The 19,159-nt window shown below is 40.8% G+C and overlaps 1 protein-coding gene across 6 annotated transcripts in view; it reads left to right on the top strand.

The window, feature by feature from the left end:
- The window catches only part of CACHD1 (cache domain containing 1), a 227,102-nt gene that overhangs the window by 34,158 nt on the left and 173,785 nt on the right, over positions 1 to 19,159 (top strand). For 2 of the 6 annotated variants that reach the window (XM_065521147.1, XM_074004826.1), the window contains exon 1: positions 2,315 to 2,949. The exons of the other annotated variants lie outside the window; for them this stretch is intronic. In XM_065521147.1, the coding sequence (XP_065377219.1) occupies positions 2,945 to 2,949 (5 nt within the window). In that variant the 5' untranslated portion in view covers positions 2,315 to 2,944. Of the gene's footprint in view, positions 1 to 2,314; positions 2,950 to 19,159 lie in introns of those variants that run through there. 6 annotated transcript variants of the gene reach the window in all.

Raw genomic sequence — 19,159 nt, 5'->3', positions numbered from 1 at the left:
ACATGTGAATAAAGAGAGTACTTGCTAGATTACTTTTTCAGTCAACATTTTCAGATGTGTCACTGTGTAGCATGGTGGGTAGACCTGAAGGGTTTTGTTAGAAGGATGAAAAAGTTTTGTTTAACTCATGTTAAACAATTTGAGGCATACAGTTAGAAGTGTTTTTACTGATGAGTCCCCCCATACATACATAAATGTAGGTTCCAATTGTTTATATTTTGTAGAGCTTCTTTAGAGAATTAAATGTGAATAAGCCAGGGGTTTGTTAGACTAATGGGTAAAACTTCCAGTATACTATTGGGGAGATCATTGTTTTGGGCTCAATTCCAGGCCTTGCTAGCCTGTGACGCTGTTTCCCTTTCTTTTGTAAGTGAAGAGGTTGGGGATAGTCCTTATATAATAGCTCTTGTTGTTCTGCCTACTTTGGAAATGTAGGACAAGCACTGACCTCTTCTAACATAAAGGTAACCCTGATGGGCACAATGGAGATACACGGGCAAAGGTGAAAATATTTTTATTTTTTTGAGACAGGGTCTTTGTCACCAAGGCTGGAGTGCAGTGGTGCGATCATAGCTCACTGTAACCCCCACCTCCTGGGCTCTAGCGATCCTCCCACCTCAGGCTCCCAAGTAGCTAGGACTACTGGTGTGTGCTACCATGCCTGGCTAATTTTTGTATTTTTTTTGTAGACATGGGGTTTTGCCATGCTGCCCAGGCTGATCTCAAACTCCTGAGCTCAAACCATCCCACCTGCCTTGTCTTCCCAAAGTGCTGGGATTACAGGCATGAGCCATCGCACCCAGCTGCTGAAAATGTCTTAAAAGGAGAAGACACTTTTTTACTTAAATGTGACACATTTAATCACTGGAACTTAATGGCATACATTAGAACTGTTTCTTGAGGAACAGGGTCTTTGACTTAATGACTTTTCTAGCAAGTCTCGACCTTTCTCTTTTGGGTGTACCAGAATTCTATCGTCAGTTTTCCATTAGTTGGATTTACCTGTTGGGTTTAATTCTTTCATTTTGTATATAGGTACCTCTGCTTGGTTTCATTTTGCTTTCCTAAGCAAGGGAGTAGAAACAGATGTTAAGACTGAAATTGTACTATATTTAGGAAGATATAAATAAATATATCTTCCACTATGGTATAATGGAAAGATATACTGACCTGGAGATACTCATGGGCAACGTACCCGTTGTAAATCCCCTCCTTTGCAAATTGTGCCTACTTTGAGGTGGATGGCAAGTTCTGTGAGGCCTGGGACCTCTCTCCAACCGTTTTACAAAGCCCGCAGTGTAGCGCTATGCCTCTCTGATTGAGACACTGATCAGATGTTTGAATGGATTGTGAAGACAAGGTGCGAGGATGTACACCAGGAGCACAGAGTGGCTGTTCAAGAAATGGTGATAGTTTTTGTTTATAGTTTCGTTTCCATGAATTGATATTTTGATATTGATAACAGCAGTCTTTGAAGCCAAGATTTCCAAACTTTTTTCTGGAAAGAACTTTTTTTCTTCCTCACCCAGAAGAACATTTCTTTTCTGGATGTAGTTCAGATTTCTTCTAAACTGGCATCTCACTTGGTGTGAAACTAGAGGTAACTTTTTATTAAACCACCACCCAGTTTTAAGCTCTGGATGACCGTGCAGGAACTGCTTTTGTTTTCCCAAGGCCACCAGCCCCAGTGCAGATGGAAAGGAACAAGATACACGAGGGCAGTCAAGAGCCACTGGGGAGCCCCCGTACTGCTCAGCCCCGGGAGCCACAGGCATTACTGTCAGGGTGGCTGTCTCCTTATTGCTCATCTTGCAACTATGACTATGCTGCGAGGTCTGGAAGGGAGGGGAGAGGAGGGGACATTCCTCCTGCTGTACCCTTGGAGGCTGCGGGCTTTCCTGGGCCTCGGAGAGCGGCTCGGCGAAGGCCCTCAGCTCAGGGACCTGGTTAGGTGCACAAAATCGCTGTAGCCAGACCGGACCTCCCCGCCCCCGGGCCGCACCCCGCCCCCTCCTATGGGGCACACCCCACCCCGCCACTCCTCCCCTTTCCTGGGCCCACCCTACCCCGCCGATCCTCCCTCTCTCTGGGCGAACCCTGACACCCTCACCCCTTCCCCCTCCCTGGGCGCACCCCATCCACGCCCAACTTTCGCCCCTGGACCCCGCCGCCCCTCCCGCTCTTGGCCGCGCCCCGCCCCGTCTTCCCGGCGCCCTCCTTCCCGGGCCAGCCTTCTCCCTGACCCTCCTGCCAGCCTCCCGGACCCCGCGGCCCGCGAGGCGGCTCTTTGTTCCCCCGCCTCGCGCCTGGCCCCGCCCCGCCGGGTCCTCCTCTTCGTCGCCGGCAGCTCGCTAGTCTCTCCCCTCGCCGTTCTTCCCTTTGTCTTCCACGCCGACACCTCACCTGCCCCTTCAGCTCCTCTTGCCCTGCCTGCAAACCCCGGGTCGCCACCTCCACATCCCTTCCACTTCTACCTGCCTGCCTTGGCCTGCATTTTGTTCTTTTCAAACAAGGTTGAAATGGTAGCCCCACGCACAATCCGATGGTGTGTGGAGGCACTGCCCTGTCATTGCAGTCTGCACGCCTTCTTAAATGCCAGGCGCGAGCAAGGCTGACCAGGAGCTGCCGATGGGCTTCACGTGTCAGACTGGACTGACACCTGCCACATATTCATTGAACTTTTAATAAGCACTGCCGCTGTGCTTGGCGTTTTGCTAGGCTCTAGAAATAAAAAATTCAGAGGGGCCAAAGTTCTTCAGGGATGCAGACAGGTGATAGAACCATCATTGGTTGAGCACTTGCTAAGTGCTAAATACTTTTTCCTGCATTATCTTGTGTAATCCTCACCACCACACCCAATGACGACCTATTAATGCTCTCTAGGTGTCTGGCAGTGTTCCAAACAGTTTATGTGTATTACTTTGTTTGATCTTCCCAACCACCAATGAGGTAAGTACTGTTATTTTAATGCAGAGGAGGGTTATGGAGGGACAGAGATTAAATGACTCAGAGCTACATGCTCATGACAGCAGAGCTAGGAGTCAAAATCAGGCAGGTTGTAGTGGGTATACTGAGAGAAAGTGCGTGGTTTTTTTTCCTAGTTGGAGTGAAGTGAATGTGTCAAGAAAGATTCAGAGGAGGTTACTCTTATGAAAAGTATCTGGTGTATCTTGTGTCATGGTTTTGTTCTTGCCCAGTACTCACGGTGATAGTTTAGAGAAGATGTTCAAAGAGTACCTAGAAAATTGTTTTAAATACAGTTAAAGCTGTTTGGTATTTTCACTGCGTTTTTCTGTATAATACATCAAATTGCCTGTTCTTTGTTCAAGTAGCTCCCCCATTAGAGCATGTTTTTTTTGGAACAGTTAGGAACCTGTAGTTGTAAAGTCATTGAAAACCTTTGGTAGATAGGAGCTGAATTTGCTTTTCAGTTCTTTTTGTGACTTGTTAGGTAAGAATTTCAACTTACCTATAAAATGAGATTAATAGTAAACTCTGTCATCTCTTGTGAGATGTGAATATTTTGAGGTCCCAAGAAAAAAGGCCTTGGAAGTTCATGACTTGTAAATTAGTATGTATTTCACACATCATGCTTTGAAGGTTGTTCTTGATGTGTTAGGATAGGACCAGGACACTGACTTTAGGATCATAGCTACCTCCACAGAACCTCCCCTCATTTCTCCCAGCTAGAAAGGGTTCCTTTTACTCTACTTTTCGTGCCTCGATGGTACTACTTACTGGAGTCTTGCATTATAGTTAGTTGTATCACTTCTGCCTGGCCCACTATGTTATACATTCCCTGGGGTCAGGGACTGCCCTACCCATCTTTGCTTTGTCCTTGAGTTCGAGGCCACAGTTGAGACCACAGCATATGCCAATTGAGTTGAGCTAGTGAGCTGCCTGTTTAATGTTAAGATGAAAGGTGATGTTTTTACTTTCATTGATGTTGTTGTTATCTTACTTTCTGGGGTGGAAAAACGTCTTGCATAGGTAGATGTGGAGCATGGGCTCTAAAGCCTCTGCGGAAGAAGCAGGGGCAGGAAAATGGGAGAATTGGAGTAGGAATCCGCAGACAGTCCAGGAGATAGAGAATGTGGAAACTCAAAAGTAAGAATAAGCTTTCAGGAGCCGAGAGTGAGAATGGAAATTCAGCTCCAGAGGGAAAATAGCTTCTTTTTGATTTGTCAAAAATGTGATATTTAGCAGAAAAAATACACCTTTAGGGGTCAGAAGACTTGAGTTCAAACCACCAGTATGTTGTCTGGGCAAATAATTTAAAGTTGGGTCCTCCATGTCCTCATCTTTAAATCTTAAAGTAGAAAAATGAATGTTATCTCATCTCCTGTATTAGTCCATTCTCACACTGCTGTAAAGAAATATCTGACACTGGGTAATTTATAAAGAAAAGTGGTTTAATTGGCTCAGGGTTTCATAGGCTGTACAGAAAACATGGCTGAGGAGGCCTCAGGAAACTTAAAACCATGGTGAAAGGCGAGGGGCAAAGCAGGTACATCTTCACATGGCCAGAGCAGGAGGACAAGAGAGAGAAGGGGGAGGTGCTACACGCTTTTAAACAACAAGAATTTGTGAGAACTCAGTCATTATCATGAGAACAGCAAGGGGAAAATCCACCCCCATGATCCAATCACTTCCTACCAGGCCCCTCCCTCTTCCAACATTGAGGTTTACAGTTCTACATGAGATTTGGGCGGGGACACAAATCCAAACCATATCACCTTCCTGATGTGTTTTTATAGGAATTACATGAGAATGCCTGGAGAGGTGTTCTTGAATTAAGTGTAAAGCACTACACAAATGCTAGTGTGAAGGTGGGTGAGAGCTTCTGGTGGAAGAAATAGCACTGGATTTAGCAGAGGCTGTGAGAGCATATGGTCTTTTTTTGTGTGTGTGACCTTGGATTCACAAATATATCTGTCTAAACCTCAATTTCCTCATGTGTAAAATGGGGATAATCATGCCTACCTTACATGAAACAGACCTGCCAGGCAAAGCACATATGAGTTGGGTCTGTCCTGGAAAACTTCTTTCAGTGATTGATGTTAAACACCTGCTACCCTTAGATATGTTCCTCCTCAGTCCCTAAGTTGTTCTCTCACTAAGCCTGAGAGTAAGAGGGCTAAGGAAGATAGAGATGTACCGCATTTAGAGAACCATACTCAGTCTTCTGTTAAGACACTCCCAGGTCTGACACTGGTTTACCGCCGCAGGCTGTTTATTACTCTGAAGCCCAAGACAACTTCTGCAGTCTGGATAAGTTGCCTCCCTAGTTCATCTTTTTATCCTTGAAAAAGGCCCAGGGCTCCCAGGCATTTTCTTTTCTTTGGTGTCTCCTGCCATTCCCCACCCCCAGGATTCTCCTCTTTCTGTGATTGGCTGCTACTCCCCTCATCTTAGCTGCCCAGAAGACAAGCACAAAGGGAATTTTTTTTTTCCTTTAAGGCTTTTATTGCTAATTATAAGAGAAAAAGCAATAGGGCAACAGGACTGAAAATTTAATGAAGTTCATACTCTTTCTTTCTCTGTTACCTTGTTCCTAACTGTGAGTATGGATGAAAAATCCTCTCTGCTTTTATTTCTGAGGGTTGGGGCTGCTCATCTCTTTGAACTGTCATTAGCAAAAGGCCCTATAACTCCCTCTACCTTGGCACCTTTCATGCCTGTGGTACCCGCCCCTTGTAGCAAGTGTGGAGTTTTCATTTTGTAGAGATCTCCAGACTTGGTAATAACAAGTTCACTGGGCTTCAGCTCTGCCCAGGAGGGACTAATTGCAAAGTAAATCCCAGGCTGTAATAAGGAATTGATGAAAGAGCACCATCTTTAATCCTTTCTTTGGCTTCAGCCACTTGTTATTAAAAAGGTGTATTTGAATCAACTAAAGATGAACAGCTTTATAGTTCATTTGTCTTTCTTGGCTAAAAAAACAGTAGGAAGGAAAAGGATCTTAGGGTAAAACGCTCAAGTTATTCAGTAATTTTATAAGTCTTTATTTTTCTTTGACCATGAAATCACCTAGGGTGCTTTTTAAAGTAGAGAAGTTTTGTTAAATCTCCAAGGATAGAAGGAAAACACTACAACATTATATATAAATGCAAAATTAAGACTGTGAGGTGGATTTTGTGATATTTTTCAAAACCTAATCTAGATACCTATTTTAATATTGTGACATTTGCATCCCTTCTCAGTTTATTAACAATAGGAGAGATTTATCTAAGACATAGCAGAGAAAATGATTCTCAGATGAATACTCTTAGACGTATTTTGTCTTGCATGATTACTGTTAAGATTTTTCAGTTTAGGATTAGGAAGAAATAATACCTTTCAGAAAAACATATTTTTTAAATGCTGAAAAACTGGCAACCCAGATAGAACATGTCCCACATACATACATTTCACATTTATGATAGAATACTGAAGAGAGATTATAACATTCATATAAAACCAATATTTAGGGTGACTTAGAGTACTAGTTAAAACTGCTTTTTAAGGAAAATTTTAATGGGAGTCAAGAACCAGGAGCCTGGGGTGGATTCTCAGCGCTGGTACGTGACCAGTTGCGTGAACCTGAGCAAATCAGTATCTTCTCTTGTCACAAAAAAGGAATGGGGAGGTAAAGTAGAATTGCTTCAACAGCATTAAGATGAAGATTCAGTGAAGTTTCGGACACTTATTGCTGTTTCAGCTGACTTGCATCATTGCACCCTTTCGGCTCTAGGAGCTGGTGGGAGCTACAGGGGAAGGCAAGTGATCCTGTCTCCTGCTATGGCAGCTGGGTCAGTATGTATGTTACATACACTAGGCCGTTAAAGACTATTACCTGGGACTTTGAGCATTAGGCAGCAATAGAAATGGGACAGCCAATAATTTTAAGGTTATGGAGAAAAAAAGAGAGTCCAGTGACAGCCAGGTATTCACAGTCGCCTTTCAGCAAGGCTCTTTAGGTGACTTGATCTCCTGGGCGATGTTCTCAACTACCTAACCACTAAGTTTCTGCCTCTTGTTGTGTTTCTAATGTCTTTCTAATAAATCTTTTTTTCTGATTAAGTTCATTTCTGTCTTGTTATTTTGTTTTTCTGGTGGTCATTATCCAGGTTTGCACAATTTTTAAATTGCTAAAACCAGAAATTGCCAGAGAGATTGGCTCACTGGGACAAAGATTCAGATACATGCAGACCATGCCGAGTGCTCCTGTAAATCTCTCGCAAGATTGTGGTATGATTTAAGTAAGATGTTGCATATTGGAGTGCTGTGGGTCCTTGAAAGTTCAAGGCACGTATAATTGTTATTCCTGGAGATTGTAATGAGGGGAATATCTATGGGCTTAATATGACTGTGAGTACATTGGGATTTGGAGCGTCAAAGTCCACTGGATTTGGTAATGGTTCTGGTCCTTGTAGTGGAGAATTCATTTTCCTTTTGCTGATATCTATGTGGCAGGTAAAACGCCTTTTAGATCATAGATATTTTGGACTGTGCTTATTTTTAGTGTACCTAAGATCTCTACAGGTATAGGACATTAAAGCAGATAGAGTATGGTATGTAGTAGGTTTGCAAATGAAGGAGACTAATCGTACTTCTGCTGTAGAGCAGGCAGTGTACTTTAATCTGTTTTTTTCTCATTTGATGTTACTTCTTATTTTATAGATGAGGAAATCCTCATGAGAGGAAGTCTTAGTACCTTGTCAAGTATCAACTATTGTAAGGGAGATTGAACATTCACATCCAGGGCTTTTATATTTCATAGCCCTGGTTCTTTCCATTATAGCATGCTAGGATCATGAGAAAATAAAGATGTGGAAGAAAGACCAGAGAAAGGAGTAGGAATTGCCTCGGAAAATAAATAACCATCAGATTCCAGAGAGAGGTTATTAGAAAATCTAGAGTTCAGACAAAAAATTATAAAATTGCAAGATTAGAATGGACCTTAGAGAAGTAGAGCTCACCACCCTCTCCGGCTCATCTCTGTCTCCACCATCTCCAAGTGGTCACTCAGCCTCTTCCCGCTACAATGATGGGGAGTGTCTTACTGCAGAAGACAATCTGTTCCATCTGTGTTTAGCTCTGGCCACGAGGAAATGATTCCCTGTGAACCCCAGGATTTCCTTTGGCTCCAAATTTACAAAGCAATAATTAGCACTTTGAACTGGGAAAGCTAGGCAGCAAAGTGGTTATGAACCCCAGCTCTAGAATACAATTGCCTTCGTTTGAACTTGAAATGGCCTTTCTCAGCTTATCAACTGTGTCCTTTTCTCATCTGAACCTGGTGGCCACCTCACAGTGTTGATATGAGAGTCAGATGAGATAAAACATTTGGCATAGTCACTGGCATGTATAGTAAGACTTTTTAATAAGATTTTATATATAAAGTTACTGATTGTTATTATTTTCCATAACTCTACGAGTTAGAAATTATTATTCACACTTTCTAGATCTTAGAAACTGAGGGACCTGCCTGACGGTCACTGAAAAAGCAAGCAGGGCTGGGCATGGTGGCTCAAGCCCGTAATCCCAGCACTTTGGGAGGCCAAGGCGGGTGGATCACCTGAGGTCAGGAGTTTGAGACCAGCCCAGCCCACATGGTGAAACCCTGTCTCTACAAAAAATAGAAAAATTAGCCAATCATGGCGGTGCACATCTGTAATTCCAGCTGAGGCTGAGGCACAAGAATGGCTTGAACGCAGGAGGCAGAGGTTGCAATGAGCTGAGATCACATCACTGCACGCCAGCCTGGATAACAGAGTGAGACTCTGTCTCAAAAAAAAAAAAAAAAAAAAAAAAAAAGCAGAAGCCCCCTAGGTTTCAAGGGCAAATGATTCGACTTCTGCTCTTCCCCTTTTAACATTTGCTGCTGTTCCTCCTCTACTTTGAATGGAGAGAGGCTACTGCAGGCCAACTGGAGTAACTAAGACAAAATAACAGTCTGCAGGTGTGGCTAGGGACACACACATCCCTGCCAATTTCAGGCTAAATTCAACATTTCCACTCCTCAAGTTGCTGTACCTTCCTCTTTTCTTTCTCCTAAAGAGTAATTTTCATTTGAAACTGTTATTTCAGTCATTTGTATTCTCTGCTCATCAGCACATGGATTAGTTGTCACTTCAGGTATTTGTTTTGAATAGCTACACAAAAAGTCTTTTGGGGGAGTAGAACTTTGTTTTTCAGTATATACATGTGATAAGCTTGATGTGTGGTTTAAGTTTTTTCTGCCACCATTTAAGTGACTTCTGGACTCTTTCATAATCAGGCTATTTATTTGACAAAAGGTAAGATACACTTTATATTAGTGAATGTTAATCTCTGACCTCTGGATATTTTTACACAAGTTCATGCCAAACAGAGGCACAAATTTCCATCCTTGTTCTGTTTTTCTATTCTCCATTTCTGTTGTCACATTCTGACAGCCTGCCACCAGAGTTCAAATCTTGATTCTATTGCAAGCTGGGTTACTTTGAGTAAACCACATTAATTTCTTCCCTCTGCAAATTTACAGCAATATTTCTGTGTTCATCTGAGTCATTCTGTGTCAGGTTTTCCCAACCTTAACACAAATGACATGTGATGATGGCAGGGGAGGGGGCTGTCCTGTGCATTTTAGGATGTTTAACAACCTCTCTGGCCTCTACCCACTAGACACCAGCAGTAACTTCCTCCAAGCTAAATTATCCCCAATTGAGAAATACTGTTCTAAGATGAAACATTGTTTTATGTTGAAAGGCTGCTGTAAGCCATAGAGCTGTAAGATAACTACTAGACATTTTATTAAATATCTGCTTTATGTAAAGCAGTGTGTTGAGTGCCATGGAAAAAAGGAGGCAGTAACTATGTGTAAGGGTATCCTTGCTTCCCAGCAGCTATGGCAGGGGGAAGTGATACAGGTAGAATTTGATAAATCTGTAAGATTCAGGAGGTATTTCAAACACAAGGCATTTGACCTTTGAGTTGCATCTTACCAGGAATGGTAGCGATGAAAAAGACTCAAAGGAAAGAGTGCTTAATTTCTAGTCTTTTAATGGGCTGGCAGTCAGGAAATGGAAATGAGTGAAGTAGGTAGGCCTTGAATGCCTATGACAGAACTGGAGATGGTAGGAGCCACCTAAAGGAAACAGTTGCTGTTCAATGGAAGCCACTTGTTGGCAGCAGGAATATTAGTCTGGGGATGCCAGATCTTCTAGTTTTTCAAAAGATGTTGGAAATTCAGATTTTTTAAAATGTGAAATTTCCTGAATTTTAAACATTAGCTCAATTTAAAACAACAACATATGTGAGTCAAACAAAACACCTACGCAGATTAAATTAAGTTGCCAGTTTGCAGCTTCTGTTCCAGATAATCTTTTTAGGAGGGACATTTCTCTCATTCCTGTCTCTTAAACAATTGGAGGAAAAGTTAAATTGGTATGTTCCTTCATACTTTATACAATTCATTTCCATCATGTTTTACTTTCTCTGTTCGAACCTTAGCTATCAAGATAAAGTTTAGATCTGAAGTGTTGCTCTAAATAAAATAACATTTTGGAAACTGTGAACATCCCTCAGTTAAGAATTCTCCGGGGTCTTCAGCTAAAAGTGAAACCTGGAATGGTTGCCAGTGAATGCTTTTTGTGGCCTTGGAAATTCAGAGTGATTTATCACTTGTTGGTAATAACTGGAGGCCTCTATATACAAGAAAGGAGTTAAAGGTAAAGAGGCCAAAAATAACAAGTCTAACCATATGGCTTTTTTCAAGAGGTGTCCATATGGCTATCTAGTTAAAAAGGACTCTTGCTAGCTTGACTGTGAGTTTTCTCTTTTGTAGCTCAATATAAAAGTCTTTTAGCTTTAACATTGTAAGGAAGGAATTCCTAGGTTTCACTTCCAGGTTTTGAAAAACTGAACTGGGCAGTGGGGGAGGAATGTAGTTGTAGGCAGCCAAGTTAGATGCATAGTTGACCATAGGATCATTGGTATTTACCACAGCAGCAAAGCTATGTGATAACTCCTATTTATATTCTTTTTAGTCTCCAGCAGTAGTTTAGCTTTTTATGATGGTGTCAAAGTTCCAAGTCTGACAGTCTAGCTCAGTGTGCCTTCTTGTTCTCAAGAATGGAACATGCAATACTTTGTCAAATGCCTTGGTGAAATCAAGTTATGTATTAATGCATACAATTTCTACCTGTATATTAAATTAAGTGGCATAATTTGACCTGATTTGTTCTTACAGAATCCAAATTTGTTCTTAGTAATTATAATTAAATGACCTATTTTATAATATGCTGAGAAAGAAGCAAAGTGACTAGTTTCTAGGTTCCGGAGCTCATATTTGCCTCCTTGGTCATAACAGAGACATCCTGACTATGTGTAATCTCCAGATCTCCTCATTGGTATGCTGCCATCCATGTGATTTTGGTCATGTCACATACAGTACTGGATGATTTAGGAGGAAAATACACACAGAGAGAAATCAATATATATGCTTATGGCATAGAAAAGTAAAAATTTTGGATCTAGATTAATCCTAATGGTATTAATTCTTAGATTTTCCTTCCAGCAAATCCCGAATCTCCATTTATGGTAACTATTTAGCAATTTCTACTAATTTTAATTGAACCAGATACTTACAAAAAATAATTGCTTTGGAGTGTCCTTCGGGAAACAGAATTGGGGAGCTGTGGAAGTTATGTTCAGGTTGTAACTAAAACAGACAAGAAATAATACAGACCCTACTACTTTGTGCAAGAGGCTGAATTTAAATTACCCTAAGAGCCTCCTCAACCCAGATGTGTTTCCAGTATGATTGGTGTGACATTTGTTCAGGTTCTTTAGAATATAAGCATATGCAATTAATAATGAAAATGAATTCCTATCCTTGCAAATTCAGAATCTCTCAAAGCATTTTTTCTCTTCTTGAATCATTTTGACTATTAGTATTTGTGTTGATACGGCTTCCTCACATGAGAAATGCTATTATGCAACAGCTGTAGTTGTGCTGCCTGAATGCATGCCAATTCTGTTCAGATTGAGCCACAGGGACTGCTTGTTAGCTCCCTAGCTGCCTGGGAGAGAGGGTAATGTAAAATTAATGTATGAAGAAAGGCCTGTTATCTGACACTATTTGGGGATGCAGGTGGTCTGAAGTGGTGTGCAGAAATTAAACTAACATGCTAATCTTTCTATGATTATAGAAAAGTGGTTGGGATTCATGGTTTCAACTCTTGGTATTAATTTTAAACATTGGGAAGGGCATTGACTTGACTCCTTCTTTTACCTAGCTCTACTTCCTAAACTTAAGGCGTGTATAAAATTTGAGATTATCAGATACTTTCATTTTTGGAATTCAGGGTATGCTTCATAGTTTGGAAAGGAAGTGGTAGAAGAGATTGTTAATAGGATTTTCATATATAGGTTGCAAATATCTGAAAAAAATACTTGTTTATTCAAGTAGTCTTTTTCTTGATAAGTAGCACGTAAACTAGACCAACATGGAACATTTTCAAATTAGTTTTAAGTTAAGGACAATGTAACATGGATTCTTCTTCAGCAATGTAGTCCCAATTCTAATATACCTGTCCATTTAACGTTTTCTTTTTTTTTTTTTTCCTGGTGATTCTGCAGTCAGTTATCGCTATCTCTCCATTCTCATTTTAGCCAAAGCAAGCAATTTCAGTATTTAATGTCAGCATTGCGTCCTATGATGTTCAGTACATAAGTTGCAGTAGCATTTCTCATGTGGTTCTAGAACAGCTGTTTTGCTGATCTGCCTCATCTCTAGATTTGGAACCTGTCTTACTGTGTAACAGACCAGCTTACAGTGTTCATAAACAAAACACCCGGCATAGTGCCTGGCACACACTAGGTGCTTAGTAAACATTTACTCATTTATGAGACTCTGTCAGTGAGGCTGTCACATTGGAAAGAAGGAACGACCAAGTAATGAGCCAGACACGATTATGCATTTTCATGAATATTATCTCATTTAATCCTTTAAAAAGTCTTGCACAATAGGCATCATTATCCCTTGGTTTAGCTTATTACTCACAAATTGGTCTCAGAGCTGGTTAGGAGGAAGAGTCTGAATCTGAACCCAGGTTTTTATCCTTTTATTATTGTTCTTTCTACTATACCATAGAAGCACATTTTATAATATAGAAACATTTCTAGGGAAATTTTCTCTGGAGACTTGTCTCTGAATTTACTGGAGCAATTCTTTCTTGTATTTCAAACTGTTCCTCCTAGTAAACAAAATTGCAAAACTTGTCTAGCAGAGCTGGAGTGGGAAATTTAGCATTGCAATTAACTGGAGTTAGGCAGACTTGGGTTTTCATTCTGACTTCTCCACTTACTAGCAATGTGATCTTGTTCAAGTCATTTAAGCCTCAGTTTTGTCATGTAAATTGGGGATGCTATTAGTACCTATTTCATGGGCTTGTGATGATATGAAGCGGGTAAAGCCCTTGTTATACGTCTGAGACATAGTCGGTAGTGAATGCTAGCTGCTGTTATTGTTAGTGAATGACATCTCATTTATTTAACAAATATTTATTACATTTGATCCTAGCCAAAAGATCAAGAAGTGATCTTCAAATAGTTTTTCAGTGTATACTATGTGCTAGGTACTTTTTAGTTCTACTAATTCATCAGTGATAAAAACAGACAAAAATCCATTTCTATATGGAAGTTGCATTCCATTTGCATTCCATTGGGGAGAGCTAGACAATAGACATCATGAATACTGGGAAATAAATGATATCATATGTTGGAGAATGGCTAGTACTATTCAATAAAAAAGAAATAAAGGAGAATCAAGTGAGTGTGGGACGAGGGAGAGTTGACAGGGAGTTGTGGGGTTGCAATGAAATAAAATAGTCACTGGAGGCCTCATTGAGAAAATGATACTTGAGCAAGAACTCAAGGGAGACAAAGGAGTTTGCCATGTGGGTTCTCTGGGCAGAGCTTGGCCCAGTGGGATGAATAGCAGGGAGGCGAGTGGGGCAGGAAGACAGTAAGAGCATCACTAGGGCTTTAAAGGCCATTGTAAGGGTAAGGGGAACCTGTGGAGAATCTTGAGCTGAGGAATGACATGATTGACTATAGATTAAAATTGTGATCATCACCACCATGAGCTTCTCATCAGGAGGAGGGACCTGGACAGTGTAGTACCTTTACCTGATGACTCTTCTTTCTCCTATTAGCTTAACCTTTTACACTTGAAAAGTGTATTTCACCACCCCAGGGTAGCTGCCCTGCCTACTCTATGTCATTGATTGAACTTGGCGGTCCTGTGGCTGTAATGGTTGTATTCCTTGGGAAACAAAGGAAATGATTAGATCTTAAGAGGCAAGGAAAGTAGAATCCTGTGGTAGCACAGCTTGTGATCCTCTTTGAACATGACTTGATCTCTTCCAGACTTCCCTTACTGAACCAGGAAACCTTTGTAGAGGATCCTGGGAGGTGTTGGTTTGGTTTAGTGTTTTCTAAATGTTTGTATCTCCTTACAGTGAGAAGGATCCATTATGGAGCAGGGGGAAGAGCTTAAGTGTAGTAATTTGTCAGCTCATGACCTGTGCTTAACTTCTTTCCTCTAAGATACTAGCAGCAGACATATTTGCAGCAGACATACTCTTAGCACACATGGGGATGGAAAACATTTCTGTGCTACTTCTCCAATGAAAATCAATGACGACTTCTTCCTCTTCCTCTTCCTGCTCCTCCTCCTCCTCCTCCTCCTCCTCCTCTTCCTCCTCTTGCTCCTTCTCCTCTCCTCCTCCTCCTCCTCCTTCTTCTTCTTCTTTCTAAGTTTAAGTTCTGGGATACATGTGCAGAATATACAGGTTAGTTACATAGGTATATATGTGCCATGGTGGTTTGCTGCACCTATCAACCCATCATCTAGATTTTAAGCTGTGGCATTCAGTATTCAAGATGGTCTTCCACTATCTCATTTATGTCCTATTATTCTCAATCAAGTTAATTGGAGATCTGTTTTTTTGGGGGTTTTTTTGTTTTTTGTTGTTTGTTTGTTTTTGTTTTTGTTTTTTAATGCATGTACAGGACTATGGCAATATCAGGGAATGGTAGAGAAAATGGGAGCAGGTCTAAGATGTAAAATTCAACACAGAATCACATGGATTGGTGGAGTCAGAGGATCAAGGTCCATGCCCAGCTCTGTCAAAGTAGTTGTGTGATTGTGCCATGTCTAAGCTGGAGTTTCTTTGTGCCTCATGGGATAGGAACAAAGTAAGATATATAGATGGCTAGTTTTGTGACTCCAAATGATGGGGAATCACTTTTCTGGTGAAGTTATTGCTTGAAAAGGGAAAGAGAATGGGACAGTCCTTGTTTAGCCTTTTCTGGATAACATCAACATGCCAAGTGTGGGTATTTTCCTGCTGCCGTATTCCCTGGGAGTTGGAGCTTTTGTCTTTCTTTCAGGCTATTTACAACCTATTTGTTCTAGAACCCCATAGATAAGTGCCTAGTCACTTCCTTAGCTTGTGCCTTCCAACCCTAATGGTTCTATCAATATCTTTGTGTCCCTCACAATACCTCGCATTTCCCTTCCTCATTATGTTAATTACTTGAGGTAATTTTAGAGATAGGTACCACTTAATTGAGTGAAAGCTTTAAATTGAGGGGTTACTCATTAGCAGGACCTGGGTTTTGTTTTTAATCTCATTAACCCCTTGTTACCTATTTGATAACAAAGACTTCAAGGAAGAATTTGCTCAAAAATCTCTGGGAGACAGTAATAGCTTCTTGGACCTGATTGATAAACTTTTTGCCTTCAGCAATGGAAATGTGGGAAAATTCAAGATGCTAAATGATCTGGATTGAACCCAGCAGGTTGAGGCAGTGGAGCCTTTTGATTGAGGCACAGCCCAGGACTGCTGCAAGGGAGAGGCACAACAGATACCATCAGGAGGTCTGATTTCTAAAAGGAGTATCATAGAAAAATTATTGATCTGTCCCAGGCCTCAGTTTCCTTGTCTCTAAAGTGAAAAAGATTGACTGACTTAGTAATAGGGAACTCATTATTTTATTCTAATAATGTAAAAAAATACCTACCAAACTATCTGGTAAGTCTGAATTAACTTTTTTCCTTCCAGCAAAAAAATAAAAAGAAAAGCATTACCGGTGACAGCCCATTAACTATCAATCAGATCCTCTGAGCAGTTCCAGTTCACCAGAGTTAACAGAGTTACTAAGCTGGCGTAATTCCTGGCTCAAGCCAAAAAACGTGATGTTTTAGTTAGTCTTACGAAGAGCACATTTTGAGTCTTTTTCTTTTAAAAAATATAATATTGCAAACAGCTCTCAGTCATTCCCACCCGTTGTAAGCTGACCTAAGCCAGTTTGGTTATACACAACTCCTTGGTGCTTTTTTCTGGTGGATTTTGATAGCTGCCAAATTATTTGAGGTGAGAGGTTTTGCTACTATCCTACAACCTTGCTACCTAGTTTTAGCTAAAGCAAGTCTGAGACATTCTGCTGCACATACAGACATTGATTAACAGCCATATATATCAGCCAGTAGGCACAAAATATTTCTGCAACATTACTCTGTATACTTGATAAAGTCCCAGCCGTCTTCTTTTAGTTGTTCTGATCACCACTTTGTATGGAAGTGTAGACATTACACTTTCACATTACACTTGTAGACATTACAACATTCCAGAGGATAGTTCTGTTATCTTTAATAGTCGGCATCAAGCAACTGGAAGTCCTCCAACTGTGCTGGACTCATGTCCACTTAGGGGACAAGCCTATCAAGGCTACACCCTTATTCATACAAGAGTAGAGGCATTTCTAAAATATTTTGGCCAATTCTCATAATTTGAATATATGTTTAAGTTTACCAGGGATGGACCATTTCTCACATTTATATTGCTAGCAAAGAAGCCATTCATGTCACACACCCACACAAATCCACCTCTGACATTCACTTTGCCAATTGGCAAAGGGCCTGGTGTTGATGAACATGGATAGTGGAAATATTTGCAGTGTGTCTTTCTGGAGTATGGGCATCATGCTTAGAACATGACCTGCCTACCCCTGGAGTGCCTTCCTGAATATAATGCCAACCGCATTTGAGTTGTAGTTTAACCTAATTAACTCACCATGCAGTATCTCATTACCTATACTGAATTTTTGTTAAGTTAATTAGGCATCCTAACATTGTCTTTGGAACCCCATTGTGGAAACCACTGTTACTAATGTCACACTGTAGGACTAGACTTTGAAATGATTTGTAAGGATTCTTTTGCTTAAAAAGCATTTGATTAACTTCCACATACTCAGAACCATCTCTTGTCACTGGGTGGGAAAACATATTAGTTACCATTTACTGAGCACTTCGCATGTGTTCAGTCCTTTATGTACATTGTCTCTACTCCCCCTCTCATCAACTGTGTGAAATAGAGACTTGGCTCCTTTTCATAGATGAGAAAACTGAGGCTAAGAAAGACATACAGTGGGAATCTTTATCTAAACCTAGGTTTATCTCTACAGTTAGGTTTATCTCTACAGGTAAGGCTTTCCTATTAGCCCTATGGCTGCGTAACAACTTACCACAAACTCAGTGGCTTAAAACACCACAAATTTATTCTATCCCAGTTTCTTTAGGGTAGAACTCTGGGCTAGGTTCTCTGCTCAGGGTCTCACTGCTCAGGGTCTCACTGGACTGAAATCAAGATGGCAGCTGGTACCTCAATTCCCTTGTGGGCTTGGAGTCTTCTTCCAAGCTCACTGGTTATAGGTAAAATTCATGTCCCTGCTGTCGTAGGGCAGAGGTCTCTGTTTCCCTCCTAGCTGTCATCTGGGGGTTGCACTAAGCTCATGGAGGCTGTTTTGTTTCTTGCCCTGTGGCTACCATAGACGCTCACAACATGTGTGGTGTTTGCTTGTGGGCCAGCTAGAGTATCTCTCTGATCTCCTCTGGCCCTAGCCAAAGAAACTCTGCTTTTAAAAGGTTCATGTGATTAGTTTAGGCCCATTGGATAATCTCTCTTTCTGAAAGTCGCTGTGCCGTGTAACATACATAGTATGTGATCTTTTGTGACTGACTTCTTTCACTTAGTTTAGTATCTTCAAGCTTTTTCCAGGATGTGACACATATCGTTACTTGATTCCAATTCATGACAATAATATTCCATTGTATATAAACACTGTATTTTGTTTATTCTTCAGCTGACGGACATCGGGTTGTTTTCACCTTTTGGCTAGTATGAATAATGCTGCTATAAGTGTTTGTGTAGAAGTTTTGATATAGATATAAATTTTCATTTCTCTTGGGTATATATTTTTGAGTGGTATTGCTGGTTCATATGGTAACTGTTTAATCATTTGTGTATCTTCCCTGGAAAAATGTCTATTCAGATTCTTTGCCTATTTTTAAATTATCTTTTTATTATTGAGTTGTAAAGATGCTTTATATATTCTAGAAACAAGTCTCTTATCAGATATATGATTTGCAAATATTTTCTCCCATTCTATGGGTCATCTTTTTACTTTCTCCATGGCGTCCTTTGATGCATAAAAGTTCTTAATTTCAATGAAGTTTAATTTATTTTTCCTTTGTTTCGCATGTTATTTGTGTCATGTTTAAGAATCATTGGCCAAATCCAAGGTCATGAAGACTTGTCCCTGTGATTTCTTCTAAAAGTTTTATAGATTTAGTTCTTACATTGAGATTTTTGATCCATTTTGAGTTATTTTTACATATGCTGTAAGGGTCCAACTTTATTCTTTTACATGTGGATATCCAATTGTCCCAGCACTATCTTTTGAGAAGACTCTTCTTTCCCCGTTGAATGATCTTGGCACCCTTCAAGATCATAGATGGCCATAGATGTATGGGTTGAAACAAGTTCTTTTCTTCTCCTCTCAACCCCCACTTTTTTTTTTTTTTTTTTTTTTTTGAGATGGAGCGCGCTATGTCTCCCAGGCTAGAGTGCAGTGGCATGATCTCGGCTCACTGCAACCTCTGCCTCACGGGTTCAAGCAATTCTGCTGCCTCAGCCTCCTGAGTAGCTGGGATTACAGGCACATGCAGCCATGACCGGCTAAATTTTGTATTTTTAGTAGAGATGGGATTTTACCATGTTAGCCAGGCTGGTCTTCAACTTCTGACCTCAAGTGATCCGCCCGCCTCAGCCTCCCAAAGTGTTGG

This window comes from Macaca fascicularis, chromosome 1, assembly GCF_037993035.2.
Source record: "Macaca fascicularis isolate 582-1 chromosome 1, T2T-MFA8v1.1".
Lineage (NCBI taxonomy): Eukaryota > Metazoa > Chordata > Mammalia > Primates > Cercopithecidae > Macaca > Macaca fascicularis.
The sequence above is the reverse complement of the archived record's forward strand: the minus strand, read 5'-3'. Positions and strand labels throughout refer to the sequence as shown.